The sequence below is a fragment of the Eleginops maclovinus genome, chromosome 1, assembly GCF_036324505.1.
Source record: "Eleginops maclovinus isolate JMC-PN-2008 ecotype Puerto Natales chromosome 1, JC_Emac_rtc_rv5, whole genome shotgun sequence".
In the NCBI taxonomy this organism is placed as follows: Eukaryota; Metazoa; Chordata; class Actinopteri; order Perciformes; family Eleginopidae; genus Eleginops; species Eleginops maclovinus.
In genome coordinates, this window is record NC_086349.1 from 18018820 (window position 1) to 18032571 (window position 13752).

The 13752-nt window shown below is 41.7% G+C and overlaps 1 protein-coding gene across 2 annotated transcripts in view; it reads left to right on the top strand.

The window, feature by feature from the left end:
* The window catches only part of nkain4 (sodium/potassium transporting ATPase interacting 4), a 47166-nt gene that overhangs the window by 19076 nt on the left and 14338 nt on the right, over positions 1–13752 (top strand). For both annotated transcript variants that reach the window (XM_063884796.1, XM_063884789.1), the window contains exons 4-6: positions 436–573; positions 1784–1864; positions 7341–7541. In XM_063884796.1, coding sequence (XP_063740866.1) covers positions 436–573; positions 1784–1864; positions 7341–7541 — 420 coding nt within the window. The remainder of the gene's footprint in view (positions 1–435; positions 574–1783; positions 1865–7340; positions 7542–13752) is intronic.

A 13752-nucleotide genomic window follows, 5' to 3' on the forward strand; every position in this document is an offset into this window, starting at 1 on the left:
CGTGTAAGCTCACTGCAGTGGTACTATTAAGAAAGGCCCTCACCTCTGATAAAGTTCCCAGAGCATTCTCATTCCTGGAGGCCATTGGCAGGAAGGGTGGAAATAGTGAGCAGCTTTTTAGCTCAGCAGGGGTTGAATCGATAAATCCGTCATTGTTTATTTTACAAAACTTCCAGTGTTCACCTCCGGCGCTCCCACAGTTGGAGGCCGAAAACACTCAAGCTTTTCCTTTACGCTTGCGCTATATATGATTTTTGACCAATTGCTGTAAAGTGACTAAATCTATATACATCCATGTTGCGTGTGTGTATTTTTCTTTGATTGTGTATCTTTGGCAAGCCCAGAAGTCCACTGTCGCAGCTGGAGAGTCACTTTGCTTCCATGATAAACCAACCTGATTTAACATTTGTTCTTTCTCTTTTTCTCCTCCTTTAGATCTTGGGTTTAGAAAGACAGGTCTTTGACTTCCTGGGTTACCAATGGGCCCCAATCCTTGCCAACTTCTTCCACATCATCATGGTCATCCTTGGCCTCTTTGGCACCATCCAGTACCGGCCGCGCTACATTGTGGTGGTGAGTACTTGAATGAAGAGTAGGGGTTCTTGTGAAACTCTGTACAGTCTGTCACATAATCCTGTTCCTCTGGGTTTTAGTTAAGCAGTGTCACTTCGCTTTGCCTTAGTCCTCTGCTTTTGAATTTGATTGGACATGTTGTTGCATTTCCTCTTTAATTGCAAAGTGTGCAGCACTCTCTTGTGCATTGTGTGACACCCTTAAATCACTCTAATCCCGCGGTAATTAGGGATAATTAAAGGGGGTGGCTGTGTTGGGGGGGGGCTAAGTAGCTCATCAGATTTATTCTCCGTCGAGTTTTTGGACAGAGAAGGTCATTCTTTGAAACACGGTGCAAAGCATGTGTTGCCTTTGGTTTCACTGCTTTTGGTATAACAAGCAACACTTACATGCTACATAAATGTTCTTTTAAGCACTTTATTTTTGTATTAAACCAAACCGTACACTTTAAAAGCCTATTTTGAGTAGCATAAGTGTAGGCACAGATGGTGCTAGTAATGACAGGAAATGATTAGGGGAGGGAAAAAGAGATACGAGGAAAATAAAGAGAGACAGGGGAGATGTAGATGGATAAGCGAGAGCCACACAGGAAAACAATGAAGAAACCGAGGAAGCAGGAATGGAATGGAGGACAGGAAGGAGGGACAGCAGAACTATTGTTTCACGTCAAGTGGAAAAAGGGAGAGCAAGCTAAGGGGTTTCATGATCCAACATGTATGTTTTTACGAAACGCTTCTTTTGCCCTCCACTCTTCCGCTGACACTTCTGACATTTTAAACATAGGGATTAATCGTGAGTCATAGGATTTCACAACCTTCACAATAATGAGTCTTTTACACAGTTTCAGTTAACACACTCCATGTCTGTCATCGGTTGGCTTTCTGACTGTACAATTTTATAAAGTCGTAACCTTAATTCAGTCTGAGCAGTAAAAATGTGTGATGCTCCCTCAGGGCTCAAATAAACTGGCTGAATTTACTGGCACCTTTTTAATAAAATAAATAAAAGTATCTGGGTGTGCAGTGTTTGCAAAGTATGGGTGTGTATAAATACATTTGAGAATGTGTGTATGTGTGGGATAGGTTGCTGTCCAATGACTTGACTTGCTTAAGGGGTTACCTGCCATCTTTTTTAATCATCTTTCACATCCTGCTTTGTTTAGTTCATGTAGTTTCTATGTGGCTAATCTGTCTGTGTCTCTGCCCTGCAGTACACAGTATGGGCTGCTCTGTGGGTGGCCTGGAACGTCTTCATCATCTGCTTCTACCTGGACGTAGGCGGCCTGTCCAAGGTGAGAAATTTCCTTCTGCTGTTTTCTCCAAATCGTTCCTTGTGCCTCTCTCCGCCAAGTGGGGTGGCTTTGTCTGTACTGTGATGAATGTTCTTTCTGAGGTTACAGTTTCAGGCTGGTGGGGGAGTGAAGCCTGGTTTATATGACACACCTTTTATGTTTCTTATTTGGAAGCATTGGGAATGTCCTTCATAGCCGAGTCAACCAGCATATTAGTCTAGATCAGGACAGTTTTTGACACCATTGATTGAGAAGGTATCCTTTACAAAATACCTGTCAAGTAACAACATCCAACAGTTAAGCTAACTTTTACAGGTATAGATATACTATAATTATCTTCTCGTGAGTTAATCTGACTACTAGAAGACAGGTGAGGGCATTGATGGTTGTCTGGGAAAAAAACCCATCAATCCTTTTTTTGTTTTTGCTTCGAAAAAGCCATCTGAGCTGTTTTTCCGAGAAATGATTCAGCTTTAATTCTGAGCCTGTGCCAATGTCTTTTATGACAATAGACATATCTGCTTTGAATTGTTGTTGTGAAATAGCATAGCATAAATGAAACATTCTTGAGGTTTATCAGTGCTGAACATCAGCTATGATTAGATATGCTGCAGGTGCTTTTTGCCTATGTCAAGCCTGAACGCCCGCGTGAGAGCAGCAAATGCAGCCCAAGTAAACATGATTGCTTGTGGTATATAATGACTGAGCAACACAGCCATCTAGTATGCATCCTACGCTGAACTATAAATCACTCCCTGAGCTTTAGGAATCTGTGCCATAGACACAAACAACGGCGCTACAGAGCATTATTTGGCCCTGAAGAACGTTTCTCTTTCTTTAATGTTTGTGTGCTGCATCTCTGCTGACAGCAGGATGGTTACCCCCCTGTTGAGTTTCAAGTGGAAGCTTACAGCTTAATAGGTATATAATCTGTGAAAAAATCCTCCGTCCCAAGCCACCACGCACACACATACACTCTCTTAAATCTTTAGAGATCCCCTGTGGTTCCCGAGTGCAGATTAGATGCATATTTATCCAGACAAAGAGAAGTGTTTGGGTGGTCACCTCTCAACCTGTAAATGTATCCTCCTGACATCTTGTCTTCTCCCTTTTTCCCCTCTGCTCACTGCTTCTTTGATCTTTTTAAAATTTGTTCTGCAAATTTTGCAAGTTTCCTACCTTGCCTGTTTAATTGTAGCATACTCCCTTCCTCTACCCTTCACTCCCCCAACCCTCCTCCTCTTGTTTTCTGGGTATTGATGTTTATCTGGCTCGAATGCCTGCCTGACCATTGTGAATAATGAATTCATGTAGGCAACGTTCAGAAAATGAATTTCAGACACACCTTCCCAAGCTCTGGTGACTTTGTCATTGTGTGATAGACCGTCAAGTGTGTCTGTCTCTCACTGCATATGTCTGTGTGTCCACTACATGTGTGAGTTTGTTGTGTGTTCTCCTGCATGCTACAATAATGAGGCTTGTAGGGGCCAGCTGCTTGGGGCTGCGGCTGGGCATTAACCCGACAGATGGAGCCAGCCTGGGCTCCCAGCTCTGCATATGGTGGCCAGGAGAAGAGCTGGCTAATGGATCGCACACACACACACCCACACCCCAGCTAAACATGCACGAACAAACTTGGCACATAGCTTTCTGAGAGGTCCCCAACATAGGTTGTCATAAAACCAAGTCAGCGAATTCTGTTCAGCTAGCCTTGACAGATGTTGACAGGACTGTTCTTGAGGGTGTGTTTGAGTGTGTAAAGGTGACCAGGCCCTGGAAGTAAGGGGGTAGGTTGTTGGAGTCATATGCCACATGCTCTGTCACCTCCTATTGATCCCTCATCCCCTCCCCCACCGTGCAGGACAGACTGAGAGACAGACCCCTGCTACTCTACACCTCTGTTTTAAACAGTCCCCAGGCCTTTAGCACTTCTCTTTTTATTCATTACATCTCACACTCTGCACACAGTGACCGTAGACACACAGTCTATGGATGTCAGCACTAAGCTGTCTGAAATAGAATCTGCTTCTGTCACACTCCAGACTGAGCTGTTTCCAAAAAATGTTTTATAAGTAATTATAAGGAATATTTTATAAAAACATCTCTCTCTTCTGATATCAGTATATCATTATTTACCCAACAATAGTGACTTACTCAAATAGAAAACATGTTATCTCTCTGGCATGACTTTCTTTTTATATATTCAGATTTGGAGTCAAGCTAGAGGCTGGGCTCTATGGAAGTTGTCTGTTAGCCGATGCATCTCTTTGGTCTTGATTTAAATCATCTTAATAACTGTGTGTGTAACTTTTTTATTGTTTTTGGGTGAGTGAATCTCTCCTCTAATGTAATTAATCAAATGGTCCGACAGTACTTTTATCGCTGTAATCGCTTATATAGATTGCCTATAAAGTTGATCGCACTATCAATTACATGTGTTTATGTAAAAACTTCATGAACATAAAGTGGGAATTTGAAAGGCAGCTCAGTGGTCAGTTTTATCAGCACTGCCTGGTTTTCATTTATCAGTTGTTCTTTCAACCTGAAGAACAGATTAATCCGCCGCTGTGGGCTTCTTGCCTTCTCTCTCTTTCTTACACCCTACACACAAAGTAACTGAAGTCTGTATTTGAGTCATGCAAACCACCCTCAACACAGTCTCTCTTGATTCAGTGTATGAATCAATTAGCATGCACACCTTTTATATAAAGTATGAGACCCTCGTCAGAGCCTGAATAGTCTACAAGCCTCAGGTTTGCTCCCTTATGTGATCACATGGACATAAACTCTCTTCTCTTTATTTCAGAAATAATAAATCATGAGAAATAAGATTTTTATTATTTGATCTTGAACTTTATAGACCACCTAATGTCTCTAATGATTCCAGTAATAGGATTGTCTCTAAATATATCCTGACTTTATTAAAGAAAGTAGTTTGAGCAGGATAAGCAGACTAACCTTGAATCTGTGATGAAGAGGGATTGATTTGTGCTTCAGGGTGCATGGGAGCATAACAATACTACTTCTGACAGTCAGTTGCCAAAAGCTTCAATATTGACTTTAATGTCCTGCAGTTGTGAGCGCAGCTACAGCTAGGATAGAGATGGTTTCCCTAGCTCGCAGGCTCAATCAATGGCATCTGTCAAGTCATTAGTCTTCACAATTCTACGTATTGACCTTCAGCTGCCCTTGTTTTTGTGACTCTGTGAGAAAGAAACGGGAAATGTGAGACGAGGAATAATCAACATGAACAAATCATGGATAATATACAATGGCTTCTTTTTAATATTGTTCATGACTCCTGTTGCAGTTCTGTCCCACTGTCTTCAGAGATCTGTTGTTGACAGCTGTTGATACGGGCGATAAGTTTGTGTTGTCGAGGTTTACATGTTAATGTGAGTGGGGGTTGATAGGAATCAGAGATGTTTCCTGACAGCGCTCAGCTCCGTTAATAATGCATGTCTCGTCACCGGGGGGCAGATGCGGGGTTAGATTGCTGTATTGAGGTATCGATTGGTGTGAGCGTCCGTACGTCTGTATGCGTGGGCTCATATGGCTCTGTACAGATTAAACATCACCTGGGTGTACAAGGGCTACATGAATAAAATGCTAGATTTAAAAGCTGCAGTACTCGTTTGGTGCACTTTCAGAAGTTATGAAAGTTTCCTCTGAAAAGTCTGTTGGCTCAGTCAGACAAAGATTTGTGTCCTCGTAACCTGTGCCCCGTGGGTTTCAGGCATGTCATATGTGCTGTCAATCTACACTCAGACTATTAAAAGGGCACCCAAATTATAAAAAAATACATATATTACATTATATTATACTCATACCTCTAATGCTGTCTAGCCCTACAGATATTTTTAGGTTCTTTGCCCTGGTTCTGAGAGTTAATTCCTCACCCCAATACGATGGAGGTGAATGAAGTTTTACCTGTAGGACTCAAAGCACTTTATAAAAAATCCCATTTAAAAATACTCAACAGAAACATTTATTTCCTGTCACTGTTACTCTGGATGAACCACCAAACACACTGTCAACATTTCTAAAAAGCAATTATTTATTCACTAGTAAGTACTAGTTTCTCTAGATTTTCATTAAAAAGTGCATTGTTCTTGGAAAGACACAGCTGTTTTGAATTACATTTTGATGTTTTAGGGCAACAAACAAATATCCAGAAAAGAATCCAATCCAAACCAAAGCTGGCTTGATGCAGCATGTGGTAAGTTGTATAATGTTTTTTATCCATGCTAGCAGCAAGTCTCTAGAAAGGTCAAAATGGGTCAGTTCACCACATATCGAGACTGAAAACATTTGGATGTATTGCCATGACATTTTTGAAACTCATGATCCCAAAAAGATGATTGCTGACGTTGATTTCCTGAGCTATCCTCTAGGGCAGGGGTATTCAACTAAAGTTCAACAAGGTCCAGTTAGAAAAAAAATAAAATTGAGAAAACAAATAAAATAGCTTTTAAAAATGTGTGCATCTTAAAAGTGCTTAATTTTTAGTCAAATGTAATAAGGTGCAGCAGCATACAGCATGCAGCAGCTTGAGTTTCCCTTTTTCTTTGTTAACTGTTTCACATCTTGACTTAACAGTTTCAGCCAATTATAGAACATATCAGTCCGAACACATCATAACAATTGAACAGTTTTAAGGTTTGTCTTTCTTTCCCTCTTATATTCCACTCCCTCACAGACTTTCTTTTGTTCAGTGAGAGAACTGAGCTCTAGCCTGTCCGGCCAGGATTTTCAGGGCTGAAATGGTGTCAGGGCCATTCTCATACATACATACATACAGTACATGTGCTCCACTCACTGCTTTATCTCTCTCTCTCCTGCTAACTCGTCTCTCCCCTCACTCTTCTCTCCGCCTTTTCTCTCTGTCGCCTGCTAACTCGTCGCTTCACTCACTCTTCTCTCCGTCTTCTCTCTCTCCTGCTAACTTGTCTGTACTTCTTGTGTTTATCTCCCTGTTTCACTCACTCATCTCTTTCACCCCCTGTCGGCGCCGGTTAAAATAGAATTGCACCGTCAAAATGAAAATCCCTTATCAATGTATTGATTATAGGTCCGGGTCCGTATAGGTCGGCGTCAGGGTCTGGACCCGAACCGCGGTCCGCGTGAACTATGCTCTAGTGCTTCCCTGGGGTCTATATTTAATTTTCAGATAAATGTTAGTTAGTATTGAAGGGACTTGGAAAATTCCATCAGGCTTAGGAACTTTATAACTGCTTAACATCAGCATTTCAACGTTGCCTTTTTGAGTATTTTAGCATGCTGACCTGCTGACTTGAGCTTGTAGCTGTGACAGACACAGAATACTAACACCACTGCAAGTTTCCTGAGATAAGACCCATACCTCTTGTACAAAATCACCTGTGATTCAGCCTTGTTTTTCTCATAAAGAATAAATGAACATCATAAGTTGTGCATAGACTCCATGCAAAGAAAGTATTGTTTTTTCTCCTTTCAGGACAGTGACCTGCTGACATTCAACATCTCAGCACATCACTCCTGGTGGAGCGAACACGGGCCGGGCTGTGTGAGGAGAGAGATGCCTCAGGCTCCAGGGGTTCGCACCACGGAGAGCCACTCCTACATCACTGTCATGGGCTGCCTCATGGACTACCAGTACATCGAGGTCATGCATAGCGGCGCACAGATTCTCATTGCCGTGAGTACAAGTTGGTTATGTGACACACATTCACATGTGGGGACATGTCGTGTCACAGGAAGTCATCATAATACGCTTTTTAGACCAGGAGTCTTAATTCCTTATGGGATTTATGTACGTGAAAGGTGAACATGATAGGAATAAAGGTGATGTTTTGGTTTTCGCCTCAAGCTATTTCCTCAGTAAACTTCTACAGCAACCTGTTATTTTCTCTGTCACAGCCTCCCTTCCTTTGCCCCGGTCACTGAATGAAAAATTGATCTGTTGTTTTGTCTGGCTGAGGTTCAGACCTGCCAACTGCTAACAGGTTATTCAAACACTGAAAGGACTGTTATTGTCCTCTCCGTACAACACTGGATGAATACACCAGAAACACACATCCTGCCAGCATACACATTAACACACACTCATGTATGACTAACTAAACCTCATATTGAACAGGGGCCAGGACTTTCTTATTTGCCAGCACAGCGGGTACCTGGGTTCAGACATGAACAGTACAAACATTTACTCACAGAAGCATTGACTTCCCAAACTTTGACTCCATTGCAATGTACATAAACAAGTCCACTCTTCCAATACATGATGGCAGCGGGAGATCTAGAGGAAGAGGGCACTAACTCAGCTTTATCAGCCTTCAGTGGGTTTTAGAGTCCAGTTTGTTTTCATTCTTAGTCTTGAATCTTAATTTACATACATCTGAGAAAGCACATTGAATGCAGTTTACTTCAAAATGGAATAGAAAAGAGACTAGAAGAGGGACCCAGTGTTAAGAAGCGCTGTACCATCCATCCCATCACCCCCATGGAGGAAGGTAATAAAATGGCTGACCTCACTTTATAGCCTCTCACTGAACATCATTAGTCCCTCCACTGTAGGCACTATATTGGTTTACTCCTTGCCTCTCATAGACAAGAGATGGCAACACTTTTTAGGCCCGCATTTTTACATGGTGTTGTTCAACCAAGCATGCAATACCAACTCCAACTGTTCCCGTGATGAAAAGGCAAATTGGTACTACAGTCCCATGTGTCACTAATGGCATCATGCGCCTTGTACCCTCACTTTCATCTCAGGCTAACACTGCTAGGAGAATAGAGTCCTTGGAGATGTCTACTTTTGTTTTGGTTTCTCCTTATTCCTCTCTGACGGAACAGAGGTTACCTTGCATGGCAGGTGAATTATCCCAATATTTCAAGATATACCGTAATAAAAAATTCATCTTGTCAGGCTTCGAATAATTTGTTTGTGTCCGAACCACCAGCTGTTTAAAGCAATGGGTGTCCTGTGAGAAGCCACTGGCAGTTAAGGTTGTAGTTAAGTTGTGTGTGATGCAACTTGTGAGACGATGTCGCAATAGTATCAGTTATATATGGATTCTTTCCTCTTCGAAAGAACAGAGAAGGGCACTGAAGGCTTGTCCTCACGTAAAAGATGGTCTGCTCCTCTCCTCACTGGCTCTGCCAATAATTTGATTGACAGATGGTTCATCAAATCACCTGCCAAGTATCTCTTTGCAAGAGCCTGCCCTTTTCCTTAGAGTTTCCAATGACGACTACTCAGATGGTTCTGTGTTATAAACCATCTGGTGTGTGAAGTTAAAACAGAGGGCCAGACACAAAGAGGAAGTTGAGGGAGTGAATGAAACGAATCAGGCGAAAAAGTGGGATTTCCCTTTGTCTTTGTCAGGGGGGTTTCAAGGTTGCAGTGGGAGGCCATTAAATATTTAGTTCTGGCTCCAAGGAACATGTTTCATTAGGATGAAAGATGTGAATCCATTGGCCTGTAGTAGAGCCATCACTGTCAAATATCTGCTCTGATTCATCATGAGCGAGAAGGAAATCATTCAGAAGTGAAGTTTTGGTAAAGTCAGCCAGTGTTGATAATGCCGCTTCAGGCTACATTCAGTGGAGTCCAAAAGTGTCTTACTGGTTTAAAATATCAGCTGCAAGTGGAGGAAACCCTTTCAAACTGGGATAATGTATAATTCATCACGGAGGGGAATATTTTTGCCCCATCTCTGCTCTTCTTTGTTGCCTTCTCTGAAACCCAACTCACCCACCCATCCTACAGTAAATATTGTTATTATTGCATGACTTTGGTTTTCTTTTACTGCCACGGTAAAGACAGATTTCCCTGTCAGTGAAGTCAGAACATAAAGCCACACACATCCCTTTCTAGCCTCCCATTATCCTGTCCTCATTTTTGCTCCTGTGCACCGTCTCGGCTGTTAAATAAAACAGTCAAGTCTGTGATAACATCTCCGTTGAGGTGGAAGGTAGATGGGAAGAATGGTACGAGAGAGAAGGAAAAGAAAAATGGTGTAAGATGTGAAATTCAGTTAACATCTGTAGACTTAACTCTTACATACAAAAGGGAGCAGTGAGAGATGTCAAGGGGCTGTCAGAGCTTCTGAGCCTCTAATAAAATGCACACACACACACACTAACACACACTGATATCTGATTATTTAGTGTAGGTTATTGCTGCCAAAGGCAATTCCTTTTATCTGGTGCCTTTATTCCCTAAGAACCTGAATTGGGATGATTGTGTGGAAGTCGATAATGGCAGGAACTGCGTCATTCTCTCGCTCTATTGCTCATTTGCTCTTTTTTTCTGTAGTTTTCTTCCGGTCTTCTTTCCTGTCCAGATCTCATTCTGTTTGACCTTCATGTCAATCAAACTCTCACACAATGACAGAAATGACAATGCACTTTTTCCTATTCCTGCATTTCTCACTCTGTCACTTTTTCTCCTTCTCTCATTTTTTGGGGGGGATCTTAGATGAGTCTCTCATGTCAGTATGTGTTAAAGTGCAGCTTGTGAAACGCCATGGTGGGGGACAAATAAGAGCCCATGGTTGATTAAAAAAGGTCCCCTGAGCAGGCTTGGCGCGGGCAGACCCCTGTGATTAGCGCTCGAGGCGGTGCTTGCCTAAAGGGTCGGGTGTGTGTTTTGTGGCTGTTCAGGTTCACTCAGTTCAGCAGCATGAAAACAGCATGGCCACCCCACTCACCCCCGCACTCATCCAAAAGGACAGGGTGCTCTGTTTGATAAGTCCATTAGTGCATGCTATGTTTTTGAAACTCTCATGTTAAACAACCATCACCACTGTGGGGAATATGGGTTTTTGGAGTGCTGCATGGGGAGCCAACTGGAGAGATATTTGATGTGCTTCTATTTGAAGTGCAGTAATTTAGCCAGACCCGAAATGACCATGCATTGTCTAGCATAATAAAAGCATTAAGCAACTCTGCAATATGGCAGCGCTGACACTGAATTGTTACTGCTATATACAGCAACTGCCTCAAAGGATTATAAAGATCCCAGGATTAAGAGATCGTTGAAGCAGTTTTAGGTCTGCTGGCTGTTGCTAAAAATGGGGAGGAGAAGAGAAAGACCTGAAGACCAGAGGAGAAAATGAGTATCCAACAGTGCCACTGAATATTGTGAAGGGCTACTCGCAGTACATCATAAAAACATGACTGCCTGCCATTATACTTCAAAGGCTGTCTCCGCCTAGAGCTTTAATTGTTAATCTGTTTTGTGGGGCAATGGATTTTCTTCAGATTAATTTTACCCTAATATTTAGTCTTCTTAAACTTCTGAGAGTTGGCAAGAAGTACAACAGGGAAAAGAGGAGAACTTGTTAGTTAAAAATAAACAACATTAAAGAAATAAACCTTCCCTAGCGGCATGTTTGGTTTCCTTTTCGCTTTTTTAAGTGTGTATCTGTTGTTTTATTTGACTGCTTGTGTCACAGTGTGTCCTTTCCTTTTGTTGGTCAAGATCAGCCTCGTTTTTCTCCCCATCACTGAGTCCGGTCTTCTATATGGGGCTGAATGTGACATACAAGCAGTCTTTTCTTTGTTGGTATAGCGTTCATTTCTGAAAGGGCAAGCTCTTGTGTCTATGTGTCGGGTTTATACATCAGCTTGCTGTTATTTGCAATTGTTTGATGTGCAAGATGCAAATCAGTGCTCTCAACAACCCCATGTGGTCTTGTAAGCGGTATAGGTGTGTGTGTGGAAAAGAACAGGTGGATGTGGTCTCTGATGTACCCATCTCACCATGTTTTGTCATTAAACATGCAGCTGCACACACACACACACACACACACACACACACACACACACACACACACACACACACACACACACACACACACACACACACACACACACACACACACACACACACACACACATCTAATTTCCTGCTGCAAAGCCTGTGCCTTTTTGTCAGACAGAAAGTCTTGTGTAATTAGCCTACAAAACATCTGAACCACCCCCATCTCCCTCTCCCTTTCTGCTCCTCCTCTTACCTTTTTGTTAAAAAATATATATATATATATATTAACATTTAATTAACTTCAGCCCAAAACAGAGAACAATAAATCCTATTCAGTTATCTGTAAGTGTGAAATGTGTTGCCATGTAATTGTCTCACATGAAATGAAAAGGAGAATCTTAGAGACTTTTTGACCCTATAGAGAAACACTATCTACTAAATTAATTGGAACATATTTCCTTATATGAAATACTCAAACAACTGTACAAGCTTCATATAACCATGTTACATTGTCATTGGAGGCATGTTAGCATTAACACATTAGCATCTAGCTCAAAGTAGCTACAGCTGTGATTTTGCTTGTTGAAAACGGTCATCATAGATATCCAAATAATTGACTATAATCATGACTCATTGTTCCTTGTAATGAGGTGAATGCAAGCTTTGAATAGTTAAATACATGTCTAGTAGACGGATGTTTATGAGTAAAGTGTCAAAATTGGCAATGTGTTCCTCCACTCGCACATTCAGAATACACCTGACCTTCATTAGCTTATGCAAATACAAGAAACCTTCCCTTTTAGCTCAGAAGCTGGCCTTCTTCTCCTGACATCTTTTCTTCCTTGAACTTCTTGTTGCCCTCATTATCTGCAAGAAGGAACAAAGATAGTGCTGAACTATCAACAACTTGTCCAATATTTCCTATCCAACAAAGAAAATAGTAAATGAAGGCCCACCGGAGGACAGCTTTTGCTTTTGATGTATTCCCACATCTTGAGCTGAACCTTTGGTGCCTGGTTTTCTGCCGTCTTGCTTCCTTCTGTTAGATGTCCAGATAATTATAAACTACTCAAAAACTTCCAGAAGTAACGAACAGAAAGGCCACACAAGCAATGAAAAAAGGACACATAGATAGGTGAAGAGAAAGGCTAAAATAGTAGGATTTGAAGATTGTGAAGTGACAGTGATGTAGAGACCTGTGTTTAAAAATTGACTAACTTAAACACAAAAGTGCAGAGTGCAAATGGAAAAATGATTGGCAGCAAAATGAGTTGACTTAAGTATGGCACGTCCTCATAGGCAGACTGACATAAAACCTCAGAGGACATGTGAGGACTCTAAGAGCTTAATTAATTTGACATCAATCTCCATAATGATCCCTGAACTCCAGAAGTGACGTAGGGAAGTCAAAGAAGAAAGCCGGGGACTGTGTGTGTAGGAGGGGGTGCGAGGAAGATTTATGAGCACGATTATTTAATATGCAAGGATATGTAAGTGGAAGTGTCACTTGTTATTGGGGACACTGACCTTTTTTGGCTGAGGACTGAAATGCCTCCAGCAAAAAGCCGCCAAGTGTTCACTTCTGATCCTACCAGCTCTACGCATCAAATAAAATGTACCAACGCTATAGAAAACTAGAAGCCAGAAGGGCTTAGGATCAGCCCATGTCGGGACTGCAGATATGAGCAGATATATTATTGTCCAACTCCATGCAGTGTCCAGGCTGCCTGGAGTTGGACTCACACGGAGTGAGATATGATGGTAATTTGCCCTAACTGAGCAGTGATAAGGTTTAGCATTCACTAATTAAGGGTATTTATATCTAGTGTTTTGCATCTGTCTATTCTTAACTGCTATGTATGAGGGTGCAGTCAGGCTAAGTTTTTTCCTTTTTGGATGATCCTGCATATTTCCCTTGGACTGGTGTGCATCTGCACTCTCGCTGCGTCCAAGAAAGTGGTCTCATTGAAATAAATGAGGGCGCCGTGTTTTTCCGCAGGGCTTCTTTTATTGTTTGTTAAATGGCCTAATACAGTGTTTTCCAACACAACCCCAAATTATAAGATATATTTTGGTCTCTGTTTATCATGTAGACACAGAATAAAGCCAAAATTATCCAAGGTTTCCTTTTCAAACGTGT